Here is a 20,610-nt window from a genome sequence, read left to right on the forward strand (position 1 = left end):
TCATCTGATGCATTAGGAATGTATCCGCTGTTTTTGTAATTCTCAAGCTATTGGTAGCCAATATGAAACTGCTTTATTTACTTACATGGCAAACTTTAAAAGTGCATGAATGTTTTCATATCGTATAGCAGTAGTATGTAAAATTTGAATTTAGCCTTCCTGAACCATAAAGACGATTTAAAGCTGCCAACAGTTAATACATTAAAAAAAACAGTAAGGCTCCAATGATTAATTGTGGTGCGTGTATATATCCTGACAGTGTACTGATAAAAATAGATCCATATTGAATTTTCAGCACTCAAAATCCCTACAAAAATCATTAAAATTTTGTGCAAAGTTTCTGTTAAAATTAGAGTAGAAAGCCAATGAAGAGAGAACCAATTGTAAAAACCCACAGAATCTTTGTAACCTTTTCAATAGTCAAATTGTGCACACTTACTGTATCTCATTAAAATGAATGAAAAACAGCAGTTCAGACTAAATAATAGGCCCAAAAAGTTAAGTGGAGTATGCCGGTCTAATATGTGTGATAAATTAAATATTTTTCTCTGTAGGCATAAGATGATATTTTAGTGATTTATGGTTTTGCCACCACTAGTGAAATTAATTTATTAAACCTACAGTACAAAATATTTCAGTTTTCGCACACAAAGTCCCCCACATACTCTATTTTTTCCAACTCTGTGATCTGAGAATGGAACGTAATAAACATGTTCCAAGTACAAGGTGTAGATACCTTGGAGGAATTTTTAAAGTGATCCCAATATAAAAGGGGAGAAAAATGTCATATCTGGGGAATTTTTTCGTGTATTTTTATGTACACTGTTAGCATATCAGTAGTTTATTTACATTGGTATGTCTTCATTGTCAATGAAATTCCCTTTGACCTATCAGGTCTGTTGGCACAGAGGGATAAAGAAGCAAAAAAAAATCTGTGCAAGGAACTTTCTATAAATCAAATTTTTATTCACATGTTTACTAGCTTTAACATTCAGTTCATGTGCTTATGCATGCTAGTGTATTGTTACTGTTTTATACTGTGTCCTACAGTATTTAATATGCTGTCTTCCTTCTACAACTAGGACTTGGATGATTATGTGATGCTGTGCTTCTGTTATGTAATTGCTTGCAAACAAACTGTTCCTTTGTGCTCCTTTTCCTCCGTATGTTTGATAATCTTGCCCATATGCGGTGAACCTTCAAGGGCAGGATGCAAGGACAAAATCTAACTACAGTGGATATAAAAAGTGTACACACCCTTGTTAAAATGCCAGATTTTTGTGATATAAAAATGAGAACACAATAAATAATTTCAAAACTTTTCCCACCTTTAATGTGACCTATAACCTATACAATTTAATTGAAAAACAAATCTGTTAGGGGAAAAAATATAAAAAATAAAGTACAGTAAGCTGGTTGCATAAGTGTGCACACCCTTGAGCTAATGCTTTGTTGAAGCACCTGCTGATTTAATTGCAGCATTTAGTCTTCTTGGGTGGGAGTCTAGCACATCTTGACTTGGCAATATTTGCCCACTCTTCCTTGCAAAAGCTCTCCAAATGATTTTCTGTTGGTTTTAGGTCTGGGCTGTGGCTGCCATTCCAAAACTTTAATTTTCTTCTGTTGAAACCATTATTTTGTTGATTTGGATGTATGCTTGGTCATTGTGTTGAAAGATGAAATTGCTCTTCATCTTCATCTTTCTAGCAGATGCCTGAAGGTTTTGGGCCAAAAGTGACTGGTATTTGGAACCATTCATAATTCCCTCCACCTTGACTAAAGCCCCATTTCCAGCTGAAGAAGAGCAACCCCAAAGCATGGTACTGCCACCACCATGCTTCACCGTGGGTATGGTGTTCTTTTGGTAATGCATAATGTTGTTTTTATGCCAAATGTACCTTTTGGAATTGTGGTCAAAAAGTTCAGCCTTGATCTTATCAGACCATAATACGTTTTCCCACATGCTTTTGGGAGACTTGATGTATTGTTTTGCAAATTATAGCCAGGCCAGGATGTTTTTCTGTGTAAGAAAAGGCTTCGGTCTTGCAACCCTGTCCCCATAGTCCAGACATATGGAGAATACAGGAGATTCACATGTAGTACACAACCAGTATATGCCAGAAATTCCTGCAGCTCCTTCAGTGTTGATGTAGGTCTGTTGGCAGCCTCCCTGACCAGTTCTCGTCTTGTCTTTTCATCAACTTTGGAGGGATGTCCAGTTCTTTGCAACATCAGTGTTGTCCCATATTTTCTCCATTTTTTGATGACTGTCTTCACTGTGTTCCATGGTATATTACCCTTCTCCTACCTGATACAGTTCAACAATGAGATCCCTTTGATGCTTTGTAAGCTGTCTGGGAACCATGGCTTTTGCTGTAAGAGGCAACTGAGTAAATGTCAGGAAAATCCTACTAGGACAGTAACTTTATTTGGGGTTAATCAGACTCTCTTTAATTTATGGCAGGTGTGTACCCAAGAAGACTGAATGCTGTAATTAAATCAAAAGGTGCTTTAACAAAGTAGTTTAAGGGTGTGCGCACCTATACAACCAGCTTATTGAACATTTTTTATTTTTTTCTATTTTTTCCCCTAACAGATTTGTTTGTTGTTTGAATTGTACAGGTTATAGGTGGCATTAAAGGGTGGGAAAAGTTTTGAAATGATTTATTGTGGTCTCATTTTTTTTATACATCACAAAAACCTGGCATTTTAACAGGGGTGTATACACTTTTTATATCCACTGTATGTAATAGTCGTTTAGAGACAATCAACAACTGTCTGTTTATTATTATTTTATTTTATTTATTTTATTTTATATTTGTTAACCGGGATGGTCCATTTTCAGCGGAGGCCCAGAGAGAAAAGCTCCCCAGTAAGTAAAATTTTACTCCATGTTAAAATGCAGTATACAGCAGAAGACATAACAACCTTTATATACAGGAAAAAGTTGCACATGGTTAAATCTTATTCAATCAGCATTAGGAGGAGACCTAGAGTGTAATATATATTACAGTAGGTATATTAGGAAGTGAGGTATACAAGTGTTTTGTTTTGTTGTTTGTTGTGTCTTATAGTATTATATTTGGTTTGGTTTTATTCACTGTACTTAGCTTTTTGTATATCTTCACGGGTTTAAGCTACATTCTTACCTTCCATTCTCTTTAGCCCTCCTCCAACCCCCTGGTCTTCTGTGGCATAGATCTCTTGCATGTGGAGCAAAAAAAAACTTTCCATGCCAACATTGAAACAATAAAAACTTTACTCTTCTGCTGTTTGAATTGATTAGTGCAGGTGTATCATTACTTGGTTTTGCACTTCGCATTAAGCATATGAATACTGTATTTCATGTCAGTTATAGTTATTTTGTACTTGGTTATTTTAAGAAAGTATAAATACAGCAAACAAAGACCACCAACACACTCGGTGCAAAACCGTTAAAACAAAAATTAAAAGAAAAAAAGTCAAGCCACATACTTTAAAACTAAATTTTAAGTTTAAATACTAAAACACGCATGGTAAGCACTTTCATTCTTTGCATAAAACTTCATCAGACCTAACCACATGTAACCACTGACACATTTAAATACTGAATTATAATGACATGATCAAACAAAAAAACTAATGAGTTAACACTTTTCTTTTCAACACAACTTTATAATTCTCCCTGTCATTAATTCCTGGGAAATTACATGCATACATTCTAGTTATATAAGCAAAGCCCACATAAACTATAGACTCCTTACTTAGATTTGCAATTGTTTTTACTAATTTAATTTCATAATTTCTTCCTGTTACCCTGACTACTCCCAACTTGAATCTGTTTATAAAAGTTGCCATTTATACATTTCTACATTCCTATCATTTGTTCTGAGCTATCTTTAACATTATTATTATATAAATACTCTTAAATTTCTGCCCTGCTTGGATACAAAAACTGGACTTTCTCCAATTATTTCCTTAAGTCTTGCAAGTTCATGAGAAGCTTCCAATTATTAGCCATAATAGCCCTGATTCTCTTCTCATCTCCTTAGTTTTCCAGAAGGGAAGCTAAAGAAACATCCCTCTTTCTTCCTAATCTGTTATTTGTCGTAATTGCCTTCCTTTCCATGACTTCCCATGCTCTTGGTTATCGCATCTAACATGTTATTATCCACCATTTTTCTTGGATATCCTCTCTCATAAAATCTAAACTTTAGAGCTTCACATTCCGCATAAAAAAATGAGATTCATAAGTTAAAGAACTCCACTCTTTAAAACTGTCTCTTCACAATATTCTTAAACTTTTAACTGTGCATACTATTATAAACCAATTATCACTGCTTTGTATTTCTTTTTTAGGTATCCTCACGTTTAACATATTGGCAGACTTATAAATAGTTGAATCTAAACAAACTAATAATTTTGTGTTGCTTGAATGTCACACTATTTAAATGTCCTAGTCTTTTAAAACATTTTCGGAGTCCTTCCATAAAATAAACTCAGATTTATAAATATATTCTTTTCCGCAGATGGTCATAAAAACATTGGCATAACTAGGGGTCATCATCAGTAGATGAGAAGGGAGTCGAGGCTGTTGTGGCTAATAATTGGAAGTTTCTTATGAACTTTCCACGATTTGAAGAAAATAATTGGGGAAAGTCCAATTTTTGTATCCAAGCAGGACAGAAATTTGAGTATTTATATAAAAATAATATTAAAGATAGCTCCGAACAAATGATAGGAGTGTACAAATGTACGAACTGCAATTTTTGTAAATGTATTCAAGTTGGCAGAGTTAGGATAACGGGAAGAAATTATGAGATTAAATATAATTGCACATCTAAGTACATAGTCTATATTTTGTGGGCTTTGCTCCGCTTTTATATAGGTAGAACCTTCATAGAATTTAGTATGAAAATTTATGAACATTTGAAGGCAGTGGAAAAAATGGAATTAAGTATTGCTTTAGTGAAGCATGTTATTCTCAGTCTGGCAATGTTAAAACTGTGAATTTTAAAATTTCTGTTGTGGATCATGTTTTTTAATTATAGTAAGAGAATGGATGCTGAAGATGAACTGGACTAGAGTATTGTTGTCAGATTAAACTATATGTATGCAATTTCCCAGGAAAGAATGACCGGGAAAATTGCAAAGTTGTGTTGAAAAGGAAAGGCAAGAAAACAGCAGACCTCGGCCATGTAGTGCAAACTAATACTTTACTATTGAGCGTTTATGTGGTTTGGACATAGTATTAGTTTGCACTACTTGGCCAGGGTCTGATGTTTTTCTGCCTTCCATTCTCCCAACAAACTATTCTATTCATTATATACCATTAAAATATTCTTCCTTCTCCCATCTATTCTACTTTGACAGTTCAATGAGAAAACGAATTCCATTTCTCCACTCTTCCATATTCTCAGTCTTATTCCTATGTGGAGACATATACCCCCAATCCAGGTCCCACTTCCCCTACCCTTCCTCTACACTATCCAACTCTACTAATTGTAAATCCTTACATATTGTAACACTAAATTTACAAAGTATTCGCAACAAAACTACAGACCTTCATGCCTGGGTAGCCATCGGTAAACCAGATGCTATTGCTATCACCGAGACCTAGCTTAAGCCTACAGACCTTCAAGCTTTGATAGCTATCAATAAACCAGATGATATTGCTGCCACCAAGACCTGGCTTAAACCAAATATAAGATTTAGAAATTCTCCCTGCAGGTTACAATGCAAGAAGTACTGATAGACCCCACAAAAAAGGTGGTGTAGCACTCCTTTACCCTAATATCTACAATATATTCCTATACAAAGATATCCCACAATTCTCTATTGCTGAAATTGTAGTCTCCTTCCTAAAAAAATAAACAAGTCAAAAAATGTGTCAAAAAGTGAAACCATCATTCTGGGTGATGTAAATATTAACTGGTTAAACTTTTTTTCTTCTAAATTTCCATAGTCAACTATAAACCTATATCATTTTTACTCAACCTGTCACCTCTCCAACAAGATATAATAGACTAAGGAGGGTTCTATCCTAGACTGGATGGGGTTATTGGTGTCCGACCCTTTTGGTTCTCTCCCAAATGCTATAAATGATCACCTCGCAGCCTTCGTTCATCGAACAGCACCCTCCTTCCACAAGTAGCATCATTACAGATATGTTGGAAATCTTACCAATTTTAACCGTCAGACATTCAGAGATATACTAAATTATGAATTGGACTAACTTGAAATATCTTCCTCTAGATAATGCAATGGATTACTTTAATGCAAACTTTAGAAACATTAGACAGTCTTGCATCTCCTAGAGTAAAAAAGGTGAAAAACAACCATGCTCCCCGGTTAACTAAACCTACTAAAGAACTAATGCTAACTAGAGATAAAACATGGAAACAGTGGCAAAAACTTAAACCTCAAACCCGTTGAGGTATAAACAGCTCCATAACCAAGTAAAAAGCCTAGTATGCAAAGATAAGTCTACTATTTAAAACTTCAAGTAAACCATAAGCAGAATTCCAAAACATTCTGTTCATCTGTGGGATCACTTCTAAACTCTGGCACAAAAACCAACGCATGTCCAGACCCAGACAAAACACCAAAACAAATAGCCAGTCTCTTCAACTCGCACATCATAAATTCTTTAGCTAACATCACTGCTAACTTTCCACAACTTCACTATACTGGAATAGTCGCATTATCACATCTCTCCCAGTCCCCTTCCTCTGCTACCTCACTTACAGTTGAAACAACTATAAATGCTTTGCCCACATTCTCACTCACTACCATCCCAACTTCTACTATAAAAAGGCTACTTCTCAAGCTAAAACCCAGCTCTAATGTAGCAGACAAGTTTCCCACTGAATATTTAAAACTCACTGTAGAAGCTATTGCCTACCCTATTAGTATATTAATAATGGGTCCATCCGAGAGTCATAGGTCCCTAAACTTTTTGGAAAAGAGCTTTAATTATATACTTGCACAAAGGGGGCAACTTGACTGATATCTCAAACTAGCACTCTGTACTCATTTTATCTCCTGTCTCTAAGCTCCTTGAAAAAATGCACACACATGTAATATCTCCATTTCCCTCTTAATAACCAAATCATATCTCCAACTCAACATGGATTCAGACCAGTTCGTAGTACTACAACTGCCTTAATATCCTTCATGGACACGGTCAATAAAACCCAAGACTTATCAAAAGCCTTTGATACAGTATCTCACTCTGTTCTCTAACACTGGTCTATCACCTCCTTCTCTTCAATGGTTTTCCAGTTACTTATTAGACAGACAACATGCAGCTAGATGGTAAAACTCTCTCTATTGCCATATCTTCACACCTCTACCAGTGTTCCCCAAGGCTCTATATTAGGGCCACTCCTATTCCGTATCTTTATTAATCATGTATACTCCAGTCAGTCAGGGGTCTCTCATATAGTATGCAGATGACTCTACTGTTTGCCCCACCGACACTATACCAGATCTGCAACAAATCACTCAATCAGCATTTACTTCCATAGAGACCTGGTTATGCAGTAACCATTTGTCTCAATCCCAACAAAACCAAACTACTTATATTCACCCCTGAGAAAAACACTACCATAAGCAAATCTCAGTTCACTATACCTTTCCAAAGTAATGCAAAAATAGAAGCAGTTAGCCACACTAAACTGCTAGGAGTAGCAATTGCTGAGGCCCTAAAATTTGGCATGGCACATATAAAACACATCAAAATCATTTATTTTCTCCTCCCATTAAACAAGAACTTGCTACCACTTGTCTGCTTTCCTTTCGTATCTGTGGGGCCCCTTTGGTCATTAACCTGCTATCCTGTCTAAAAACTAAACTGGAAACATGCTGTAACAAAATCGTCAAGTTTGCAATAAATGCCAGACATTCTACCCACCACTGCACATCCCTACACTCACTGAACTGGCTTAAACTCCCACACCGTCTCCCCTATCTCCAGTTAACTATAGCACACACAAGAATTTTCAAACCCTCAGATTGTCCTGCTCCAAGTTCTTTATTTACACACTTATCTTCACAATAGATCCCTTGGATCTGAAAAACAGCACCTTTTGCAAACCCACAAGCCCAACTTACCTGCAGGCCAACATCTTCACTCTTCTGTTATAGCCAGATCCTGGAATGCCTGTCCATTAACAATTTGTACCATTCAGAGTCCTGCATCTTTCAAAACGTCTTTGATCTGTACTTGTACTAAGCCTCCTCCCTTCATATCCTGACTGACTTCTTCCTCTTGTATGTAGTCAGAACTCAAATTTCTTAAGTCTCAAGAAATAACCTGACTACAATTATTATGGAAACTCTTGCAAATTATACCCTTTTCACTTTTTTTTTACTTTTTCGTAATCTTAAGACCATATTGCTATTTGCCTGTGCATTTATTTTTAATATAAATCCTATATTGATGGTTTTATGTACTATGTACAGTGTTATGTTTTTGTGTAAATTTTCTCAGTTAATTCTGTTATTTTTTATGGATCCTTTCTGCCCGGGCTTTCACTGAAAATGGGCTCTTAATGGCCCAGTGGACAATCCCAGTAAACACAACAATGAATAAAATAAATGTTTACTTTTGTGATTTGTGGAGCAATTTAGGGGAAATACTATTTCATAGCCATCAGAAGTTGTAGCTATAAATGCTGTGCTGGGGGTGAGGGATGGGTGGATGAAAAACTCGACTCTAGTTATTTCCTTATTTGAACATTCACTGTCTGGCTTTACAGGACAGGTATGCATTTGTGAGAAGTAACATGGACTACTTAACTGGACACCTGATAAGCACAGACGTTGTCGGTATAATTACTGTGGTTGCCTGGTGGTGGTTGCTTATTCTACCGTTGCAGCATTAGTTTGATTTGTATGAATCCACTCCTGAATATGTTAATGTAGGTCAAGTGTTTGGAACAAAGGTATGGTGCATTATATAGCCATACTGTTTTTATCACAGTCAGATGTCTTAGTTGTAGCTTGTTTACACTAACACTTTGATTCTCCTAACAGTAAACGCACACTTTCTACTTCTATACCAAGTGGAATACTTTCATACCAACTGTAGCCCAGGACTGTAATTTATACCCTGTAGCTTAGCTTGCATTATAGCTTGACTAGCTGTAATATTGTAAGAACACGCAAACTGTGTTAATTGCACTCATTTCTATCCATCTATTTTACTATTTTTGTAAAAATATTATACCCATGTCGTGTTTTCTTTTCACTGTATAAAAATCATCACTATTGTATGTTTTGTATGTGTGGAACTTTTCTCCCCGGGCCTCCACTGAAAATGGGTTTCCACCTAGTTGGACACTCCCAGTAAACGTAAAATAAAAATAAAATGCATAGAAGTGGCTATAACTGCTTGGTGGGGGTTGTCTGGGGGAATGTGACTATCTTTATTTCTTGGTCCGTTTAAACAGTCCTTTCTTAGTCAATGAATAAATAATAAGGGGAAAATTCATTACAAAACATCCAGTCCTTCAGAACTTCTGGGTCTGGTGACTTGCACACACCAAGGATGTGTAAGAGGATTTCAACACATGCTTAGTGCAGGCCTTTACCCTGAACCCCACCTAGTCTAAAAACAGCCGTCCTCAGAGGTGTACAGCATACACAGAAATTCAGTGTAGCTTGTCTGAGGAGCCAGGATTGATGTCATTAGTTGTTTAACTTTCCTCACAAACTTCAGAGGGTCACTAAGCTTGCATGGAAACAGTGTACTAAAAGTAACAAGTTGGAAACATTACTGCATTTCTTTCCACTTTCTTCATAAACATCAGATACATACAGAGGTAGATGTCTTTTGAGAGAGGGTAAAAGATCATTATGTTTATATAGGTCTGACAGCAAATGTTTGTTTCCAAGCCTGACATCAGAGGGGCTACACAGAAAGTGGCCATAGTCCGCTCATAGGGGTGAGGAGGCATGCTGTAGTTGTATATAACAACAGCAAATTGAAGTATATAATTGTGGCCATTTGTCCCCTAATTTTCATCCCAATTTAAAACTAGCAGAGGAGACTGAGAAAGTGACTACCTATTTGAGGGGGTATGGGAAGGCTTGTACTAACCCTGGGTATGATTTATGTATGATCACAAGCATTTGCCTTCTCTTTTTATTGTGCACTGCTATTTGGTCAGCTTTGAGCATTCAGCCATGAATGCAACTCATTTCTTCCTTGAAATAAAAAAGTTTAGATTTAATTTTTTTCCTTGTGCATGATTTTGTTTGGGCCATCATTGGATCAGATGGTTTGAAAAAACTCTAAATGCACCTCAGAGCATCTGTAATCCTATGGCTTCTGGGTGCTTACTGGCCTCTAGACTCCCAGCTTAATCTAGTTATTACAGTGTAGTCTGTCATTTTTAAGTATATTGAAAGGGTACAGGAAAAAAATTCAGAGTTGAAGAGCAAAATTTTCTTCCCTCAATCATGACTTTTGCGCAGGTCATCATTGGATGTAAAGGTTGTGCCTCTGACTTGATGCAGTTCTTTCATCCACAGTTAATCAAAGTGTGGTCTTGACTACTTAAGATGTGTTGCAGGAAAAGACTAAATGTGAGAAAAAAGGAAGAAAGAAGTTTGTATGGTGTGGGTAGGCCAGGAATGGGTGGAAACCATCTAGTGTGTGTGTGTGTGTGTGTGTGTGTGTGTGTGTGTGTGTGTGGCCCCTTCCCCAAGGATGCCAATTTACCTAAGGCAAACACTGAACATATGAAAATGGGGGGAAAAGAAAGGTTAGTGGAATTTTTGGGGTGTGTTTTCTGTTTCATAAAATATTTTGTATTGTAGGAACAGAGAATTATGTTGACTTATTTACCACTGTTCCCAAAATATGATTGTTAGACCTACAGTACAACCTGCTCTATGAAAAAAGGGGAGGACCGATTCTAAAAGACTTTGCTCTCAGTGCAAGTGTCTTTAGTTCAGTGTAAAGCCTATGGAAAAACAAGGTTACAATGGAGGTAGGATTCCAAAATGCCTGCCCTCTGTGCAAGTGGTCACTTACACGGAGAGCAAGTCTTTTGGAATCTGTCCAATTCTTTCACTATGGTAAACACATTGGTAATCAGTCACAGTAACATGTCCATTTGTACTTAAAAGTGAAACTTCTTACAAAAAATAAAAATTCAGACTCTAAGAAAACAGCTTTTACTATGTGCATGAAATTTTAATCAAATTAGGGTAAAAAGTTAATAAAATCAAAAAAGCAAGTTATCTGTTAGCAAGCAGTATTTGCAAAACAAACCTGATTCTAAATATCTAAAGTTAATAGGATTAACTACCAGATGTAGCTGAACTATGAACAATGTACCCAGGTATAACTCTCACAGCACAACTCAGTGATGCCACAGCATTACTGGACATTGGAAAATAAAAAGGTAATGTAGAAAACCAACGAGAGAATTCATATACAGTGGATATAAAAAGTTTATACACTCCTGTTAAAATGCCAGGTTTTTGTGATCTGAGACCACAGTAAATCACTTCAAAACTTTTCCCACTTTTCATGTGACCTATAATCTGCACAATTCATTTGAAAAACAAACAAATATGTTAGGGGAAAAATATAAAAAAAAAAAAAAAAACGTACAATACGCTGGTTGCGCAAGTGTGCACACCCTTAAACTAACAATTTGTTGTGTGTGCGCACCCTTAAACCAATACTTTGTTGAAGCACCTTTTGATTTAATTACAGCATTCAGTCTTCTTGGGTACACACTTGCCATCAATTAAAGAGAATCTGATTAACCCCAAATAAAGTTCAGCTGGCCTAGTAAGATTTTCCTGACATTTACTCAGTTGCCTGCTACAGCAAAAGCCATGGTTCACAGAGAGCTCACAAAGCATCAAAGGGACCTCATTGTTGAACGGTATCAGGTAGGCGAAGGGTAATATACCATGGAACACAGAGAAGACAGTCATCAAAAAATGGAGAAAATATGGGACAACACTGATGTTGCAAAGAACTGGACGTCCCTCCAAAGTTGATGAAAAGACAAGACGAGAACTGGTCAGGGAGGCTGCCAAGAGACCTACAGCAACACTGAAGGAGCTGAAGGAATTTATGGCAAGTACTGGTTGTGTACTACGTGACAACAATCTCCTGTATTCTCCATATGTCTGGACTACGGGGTAGGGTTGCAAGACAGAAGCCTTTTCTTACACACGCAAACATCCAGGCCAAGCTAAAATTTGCAAAACAATACATCAAGTCTCCCAAAAGCATGTGGGAAAATGTGTTATGGTCTGATGAGACCAAGGTTGAACTTTTTGGCCACAATTTCAAAAGGTACGTTTGGCACAAACACAACTCTTCAGATCACCAAAAGAACACCATCCCCACTGTGAAGCATGCTGGTGGCAGTATCATGCTTTGGGGTTGTTTTTCTTCAGCTGGAACTGGGGCTTTAGTAAAGGTGGAGGGAATTGTGAACGGTTCCAAATACCAGTCACTTTTGGCCTGAAACTTTCAGGCGTCTTCTAGAAAGAATTTCACCTTTCAGCACGACAGTGACTCCAAGCATATATCCAAATCGACTAAAGACTAATGATTAAAGAATGTCTTCACCAGAAGAAAATTCAAGTTTTGGCATGGCCCAGCCAGAGCCCAGACCTAAATCCAATAGAAAATCTGTGTGGTGACCTGAAGAGGGCTGTGCATAAGAGATGCCCTCGCAATCTGACAGATTTGGAGCGCTTTTGCAAGGAAGAGTGGGCAAATATTGCCAAGCCCCAAGATGTGCCACGCTGACAGACCTGTATCCAAGAAGACTGAATGCTGTAATTTAAATCAAAAGGTGCTTCAACAAAGTATTAGTTTAAGGATGTGCACACTTATGCAGCCAGCGTATTGTACATTTATATTTTTTTTCCCAGAACAGATTTGTTTTTCAGTTGAATTGTACAGGTTATAGGTCATATTAAAGGTGGGAATTTTTTTGAAAAGATTTATTGGTGGGTTTTTTTTTTTTTTTTTTTTTATATCACAAAAACCTGGCATTTTAACAGGGGTGTGTAAACATTTTATATCCACTGTAAGGCTGCAGAAACTACTAAAATAATTTTTAGTAAATAACTTGCACAATTACTGTAGTCTATTGAAATAAAAATAAAGTTATTTGAACAAAAAAAAAAAGGTATGTAGCTGTTGCATGAAACTATCTTCTACTTACTGTAGGATTAGGAATTTAGTTTCATGTCTGGTGTTGTCATTCATCCCAAAACACATTCCCAAAATGTACAGTGCAGCATATTTCATGTAAGAGTCCAATAGTTAGTTTCCTTTATGGATGTGGATGAAAATGAGGATCAGTGGTCTGCTCATTTCTTTTTGACACCACCCATGAGAAGATTCCACCTTGTGGACAAAAAAAGGTGTCCCAAGACGATATCTGTTTTCTACACTGAATGTTGGGGCCTTAAAAAGATGTTTAGGTTGGACCCCCCCCCCCCCCCTGGAAGATCATAGCCTATCTGAATGTGTACTGATGCATTGATTATAATCAGATTTTTTTTTTTTTTTTGGAAATGGACATCATCTAGCATCTAGCAGAAAATCAGAGGCCAGATGCAAATGCAGTTTGTGGAGTTTTTTTTTTTGGTTTTAGAAACGGTTCTGCTTTGCAGGCTGTCTTTATTGCATAAAGGATTGCCACTTTTTCAGATATCCAGGGTCTGATTTTTTTTTTTTTTTTTTTTTTTTTTTTTGGAAATGGACATCATCTAGCAGAAAATCAGAGGCCAGATGCAAATGCAGTTTGTGAAGTTTTTTTTTTTGGTTTTAGAAACGGTTCTGCTTTGCAGGCTGTCTTTATTGCATAAAGGATTGCCACTTTTTCAGATATCCAGGGTCTGATTTTATAATAAAAAAAAAAAAAAAAAAAAAAAAAAAGTGAGATTCTGAAGGGGCAAACCAATGCCTCAGCGAGTGCAATAGACTTCACGTCCCCAGTTTCCAAAATAAAAGCTTATTACTGTAGAATTATAGTTGCTTCTCTTGCTTCAAGTAATACGCGCTTCATATACGAAGCAAGACTTTCATGCAACTGTTGGTGGAAACTTGGGAAAATGTTTTCGTCCTAAAATCTCAGGACATTTGTCATTGTTCAACTTTTCTTGCAGGAAATAACTGCCTAAATAGGAACTGTTCTGTGTAAAAAAGGTGCAGGTGGTAACCCTAAATGCATGATATGTGTTCATAGGAATATGGGGGATTATTAACATCAAAAGTATACCATTTAAAGGATGAACATAAGGTACATTAGCTAGAGAAATGATTACTTATGAGCATTTGCACATTGCAGAGGTGGTTTGTACAAAAGGAACTAGTTGTGTGCCTTAGGAAAGTGGAGTATAGTAAAGTGAGGATGAGATGACTAAAAACTTACAAGGCTATCGAGCAATAATCAGCCGCATGATCTGTTTCCAAGTGGTCACTTGGCTTCTTACAGTTTCAGTTCTAGTTTTAGTTCATCGGTACTTAATGTAAAGTTGTCTGCTACTTCTAAACAGAGATACTCAAATATCATTTTTCGGCTGTTCCCATTGGGGGTCGCAACAGCGGATCATCTGTTTACATTTCTTCTTCTCCTCTGCATCTTGCTCTGCCACACCAACCACCTGCATGTCCTCTCACCACATCCATAAACCTTATCTTAGGCCTTCCTTTTTTCCTGTTACCTGGTAGCTTCATCCTTGGCATCTTTTTTTCCCAATATACTCAGCATCCCTCCTCAGCACATGTCCAAACCAACGTAATCTTGCCTCTGGCTTTGTCTCCAAACCTTCCAACCTGGGCTGACCCTCTAATATACTTGTACTTAATCATGTCCACCCTCGTCGCACCCAGTGCAAATCTTAACATATTTAACTCTGCCACATCCAGCTCAAACTCCTGCCTTTTTGTCAATACCACTATATCCAACCCATATAACATAGCTGGTCTCACTACCCTCTTCTAGACCTTCCCTTTAACTCTTACTGGTACTAGTCTGTCACAAATCACTCCTGACACTCTTCTCCACCCACTCCATCCTGTCTGTACTCTCTTCTACATCTCTGTTCCACACTCACCATTACTCTGAACTATTGATCCCAAGTATTTAAACTCATCCACCTTCGCCACCTGTACTCCCTGCATCCTCACCGTTCCTCTATCCTCCCTCTCATTTACACACACACATTCTTAGTCCTGCTGACCTTCATTCCTCTTCTCTCTATAGCATATCTCCATCTCTCCAGGGTCTTCTCCAACTGTTCCCAACTCTCACTACAGATAACAATGTCATCTGCAAACATCATAGTCTACAGTGACTCCTGTCTGATCTCATCTATCAACCTGTCCATCACCACTGCAAATAAGAAAGGGCTCAGAGCTGATCCTTGATGTAATCACACCTCCACCTTAAACGCATCTGTCAATTCCACCGCAGACCACACCGCTGTCACACTACCCTCGTACATATCCTGTACCACTCTTGCATACTTTTCTGACACTCTCGACTTCCTCATACAATACCACAACTCCTCTCTAGGCACCCTGTTGTATGCTTTCTCCAAGTCCACAAAGAGACAATGCAACTCCTCCTGACCTTCTCTGTGTTTCTCCATCAACACTCTCGGAGCAAACCTCGCATCTGTAGTGCTCTTTCCCGGCATGAAACCATACTGCTGATCACTAATCATCACGTCCCTTCTTAACCTAGCTTCCACTACTCTTTCCCATAACTTCATGCTGTGACTGATCAATTTAATCCCTCTGTAGTTACTACAGCTCTGCACATCACTCATTATTAAAAATCGGTACCAAAACACTTTTTTCTCCATTCTTCCGGCATCCTCTCACTTTCCAAGATTTCATTAAACAATCTGGTTAAAAACTCCACTGCCATTTCACCTAAACACCTCCATGCTTCCACAGGTATGTCATCTGGACCAACAGCCTTTCCATTCTTCATCCTCTTCATAGCTATCCTTACTTCTTCCTTGCTAATCCATTGTACTTCATGATTCACTATCCCCACATCATCCAACCTTCTCTCCCTCTCATTCTCTTCATTCATCATCCCCTCAAAGTACTCTTTCCATCTGCTCAACACACCCTCCTCGCTTGTGAGTATGTTCCCCTCCTTTTCCTTTATCACCTTTATCTGCTGCACATCTTTCCTAGCTCGGTCTCTCTGTCTAGCCAATCGGTACAGGTCCTTTTCTCCCTCCTTAGTGTCCAACCTTTCATACAATTCTTCATATGCCTTGGCCTTCGCCACCTCTCTCTTTGCTATGCACCTCATCTCCTTATACTCCTGTCTACTCGAATATAAGAGGCCTTAATTTGAAGGTAGTTCAGAAGTTCAGTTACTGCCCTCTGCCCACCCCTGCAAACGAGCTACATTTCTGGAATGTGACGTCAGAAGAGATGTATGGGCAGGAATATTTTGGGTAGCTCTAGAATTTAGCCTTGAATAAAGTGAAATAAAAATGACTTTTATGTAGGCCTAATGGCTCTTTGGGGTCCTTTATTTTTCCATCTACTTTGCTAGTACTGTCTATGAACATTATCAGAGCTGTAGGGAAAGCTGATTAAAAGAAGAGAATTTCAAAAAAACTAGATTTGTATTAGAAAGTGAAGACCAGTCTTTCCATTATGTCTGTGATTATAGACCTCAAATGCTGGTTTGGTACCTTTACAAAGACTACAGAATTAGAGGGGTAGTACTGGAATCCTGTCGGGGGCGGTCCAAGATTATAAAAACAGACTGGTGATGAGAGGCAACCTTACTATAGACAAGACTTCATTTGTTATCAGTTTTAGAAGGCCAAATGATGTAGGTAGTGTCTGCAGCAGTAGAAACATTTACAATCCAGCATGGCACAGTTTTGACATGTTTACATGCACATTCCCCTTAAAAATCTTTTTTTTTTTCTTTTTATTTTTTGAAGGAAATGTTGACTGTCAAGCACCTGTAATACATACTTAATAACCTGTGTGCACATTCCCCTTAAAAATCTTTTTTTTTCTTTTTATTTTTTGAAGGAAATGTTGACTGTCAAGCACCTGTAATACATACTTAATAACCTGTGTGAGCATAAAGGTATTTTAGCTTTGTTAAATATCTCCAGTGTTTTATTTTTTTTTTCTGTTTCCTTGTAGACAGTACCTGCGAACCTGAGTTGTGATAAGTCTCTCTTGCATTCTGATCGTTTGCAGATTGTCCCTTGGATTCAGAGTTCCTTACAGGACTTATGGACAAAGTCACTCTGTGACAGTATGTGTTTTTTTTTATTATGACAGAAGTTTTAGAGGCAGCATTTTTGAAACATCAGTTGTGGCTACCATCTCTGTAACTATAGGATTTAAGGTTTTTGAAATGAACCAGAGGGTAGGCTAGGAATCGGAAAACATAAAAATTGCCTTCTGTTTACCGGAACTAGCACATACTAGGAATGCAATTTGTTTGGAAGACTACAGAGGTGAATGCAGGTTTTCTAGCTACTTCAGGGACTGGTACTTCGATCACTACTGTTCTGGCTTAGGAGGCCAAACTCTTAATGTTGCTGCAGATGAAAACTCCAAAGCTAGTGGTGGCTGTCCATACGGTCACTCAAGTCATATGTGACTTGTAACAGAGTGAGCAGGATGTAGCTGCTTTTGATTTCATATACAAGTCCAGGCTATGTCTGTGACCATACTAACTGCAATTTATGGCTCTGGAAGTATAAATTCTGACAGACTTTTCAGCATAATTAATTGTTTTGCTATTTGTGGAAGAAATTTCAGAGATTGGGCCAATGTTATTTTGGCATGCAAATATTATTGTCCTAGTTTTTCTAGCATTGGATGCAGTGTGGGCAGTTTAAATTCATGCTGCCGACGTTGCCAAATGGAGAAACTGTATTTTCTACATGCAATACAGGTGTGTAACTTAATACAAGAAACTGTTAAGGCAGGAGAAAAGCTTCGAATTGGGTGGGCCATATGCTCCTCAGTAGGCTCTACGTTGTTCTGCTCTTCCGCTGCATGACTCTGGATAGGTATTCCATAGGAGCTGCTTGTGGAAGATTCTTCTGAGTTGTAAAGTTGGCCAAATAAGAGCTTTGTTTTAAAGTGATTTGCTGATGTTTGTATATACATCTTTGCATTTAGTGAGTCAAGTGCCATGATGTGTTTTTCCACTTCTCTTCCTTGTTTTTGGACTTCTTTAATAAAAAGCTTCATAAACCTTTGTTAAACCATGCCCCAAATAATTGTACTACCTTCTTTATTGACATCACTGTAGGTTTACAGTGACCTAGACTTTAATGCCCACTTTCACACGTGTGTGATGGCGCATCCACTAAAGTTTCTGGACGCAACACACATTTTTCTTATGCTGATGCCACTGAGGTTAAAGTTCACTTTTTTTTACTCCGTAACATTAGCATAAGGAAAATACATCCACATGCCATAGTACACAGGTAAGTTCTACAACATCAGCAAATCATTTTAAATAACCTGTTAATTATCGTGATTTTTATAATTTAGCAGGAATTGAATAAACAAGCAAACAGAGCTAGAATGTGCCTTCAGTTATTTGTTTTCATTTGTTTTAAACAGATTGTTTGACAGACGAAAAACTGGAAAAAGAACTAAAGAACGAGACAATTGAGTTCATAGATTTTCTGAATGATACTTGGAGTTGCTTTGATCAAAATGTGAAGGTAATTGTCTTTGAAATTTAGAAGCATGTTTATGTATGTATGGTGCTTCGTTATGCGTATTGTTAAAAATCTATATTTTTCTGTTTTTATGAAATCAGCATAATTTAAAAAAAATGCTGTAAAAGCTTAAAAGTTCATTGTGGGATCTTCAAGCAGTAGTGTAGAGGGATAAAGCTGCGTCTGTGACTGTGACAACCCAATTTTGGTTTGCATCTCTGGAGCTTGATGCTGGATGTAAGGAAGGATGTCTGTTCTACATGAGAGGGATAGGCAGAACCAGCCACATACTTCAGTAATTCCCTGAGTGAGGCAAATGCACCCCCTTACTGGGACTGAGTATTCGTTAATATATTCATACGCAAGTACAAAGCTGGTTTCCATTGGCCATTTTAAGCCTAGCCAATTTTCCTGTCGAGTAAGAACCAACCTCTCTACTTTGTGTCTGTGAGGTAAAGACCTTAACCATTATGCTTTTCTTCAACCCAAAAGGAACCTGACCTTCTTTACTCTGTAGTAACGGTTAACATCACAGGAGAACTGACTTTTAAAACCTAGCCAAGTTCCATTACAAAGGTGAGAATCAAACCCTTGTACCTTGTATCTGTAAGGTAAACAACTTGACCATTATGCCAACCACCATTAGGCTAACCAAGCCACCGATGATGGTGGTTCCCTTTGCTGTGGGTGCACAGGCACCTGCACTAACATGGGCAAAGGCCTACAAGCTTCCACAGTGACATGGTCTGCTTGTTCCACTGCCCAAGGTGGGTAGGGGTCTTAGGTTAACACACACGTAATCACAGAGATGCTGCTAAGGGCATGGACTCACTGATAGCCATCTGTAAGTAGCCTTCCAACGCCCTAGTGGATCTAAAGGTGTACATAGCCACTGCCAATAGGATGAGGCTTGATGCTCAGCAGTTTGAGGAGGCAAAAGAGTTGGGGAAAAATGTTTGTTGCAGGGATCATGCTGCAGGTCCTATTCCATATGATGAGATTTCTTCCACAGGTGGTTAGGTGTTCTAGCCACAGTTCTTAAAGCAGTACTTAAACTCTCCTCCCCTGGTGCCATGTTACCTCCTATGTGACATGTATGCATATGTGTAGTTTATTTGACACCTGGACTTAGATATATTGTAACAAAGCTTTGTCTCTGCTAAAATGGTGGTAATCTAGCAAGTCTCATCAGTTATATATGTAAATATTTTCAGTTGTAGCTGCAATATTTGCCATATTAAAGATCAAGTTCAAAGTTCCGACTTGCCTAACAAAGTCCGAAGATGTGCAGTTTGAACAGTAGCCGATGTTCAAATACTTTCTACCCCCAAAATAAGTTAAAAAAAAAAAAAATAAAGAACCATATATTTGCGTGTATGGTGCACACAGTTCCCGCACACACACTCTCTTAATCACATCATTGCATCCAAGCAGATTGATGGTGTGATTCTCTGGGCATCTGTTGTTGGAAGTAAGACAGCACTGGGTAGCATGATACAGAAAATAATGTTTAAAAAGAAAAGCCATAAGACAAGGACCCAAACAAAAGGAATATTTAACAAATAATGTATTTGCTAAATATTCCTAATGTTGGAGCCCTTGTTCTATGGCATTGTGTTTTACTTCGTTAGACTCCGTTGTTTTACTGTGAGTGCTACAACTTTTGGTGCTACAAGCCGGGGACAGTAGCCGAGACCAGAAAACTTCTGCACCTAAAACAGCATCAATACTTCCCTCGCACTGGCAGCTGAAAGACTTTCATATACTTTTTATTTTCACACAAGTCTGGTCTTATGTGAAAATAAGACCTAAACATCCACTGCACACCAATGACTGTTCCCATAAGGCCGAAATGAAATGCATATGCAGCATTGTGTTTTAAAAACCAAAAGGGATGAT

At 37.8% G+C, this 20,610-nt stretch overlaps 1 protein-coding gene across 2 annotated transcripts in view; it reads left to right on the top strand.

Moving 5' to 3' along the window:
• OSTM1 (osteoclastogenesis associated transmembrane protein 1) overlaps positions 1–20,610 on the top strand; it is a 184,463-nt gene that overhangs the window by 23,732 nt on the left and 140,121 nt on the right. For both annotated transcript variants that reach the window (XM_044065393.1, XM_044065400.1), the window contains exons 2-3: positions 17,168–17,282; positions 18,611–18,714. In XM_044065393.1, coding sequence (XP_043921328.1) covers positions 17,168–17,282; positions 18,611–18,714 — 219 coding nt within the window. The remainder of the gene's footprint in view (positions 1–17,167; positions 17,283–18,610; positions 18,715–20,610) is intronic.

This window comes from Protopterus annectens, chromosome 1.part0 (genome assembly GCF_019279795.1).
Source record: "Protopterus annectens isolate FY-2018-M chromosome 1.part0, PAN1.0, whole genome shotgun sequence".
In the NCBI taxonomy this organism is placed as follows: domain Eukaryota; kingdom Metazoa; phylum Chordata; order Ceratodontiformes; family Protopteridae; genus Protopterus; species Protopterus annectens.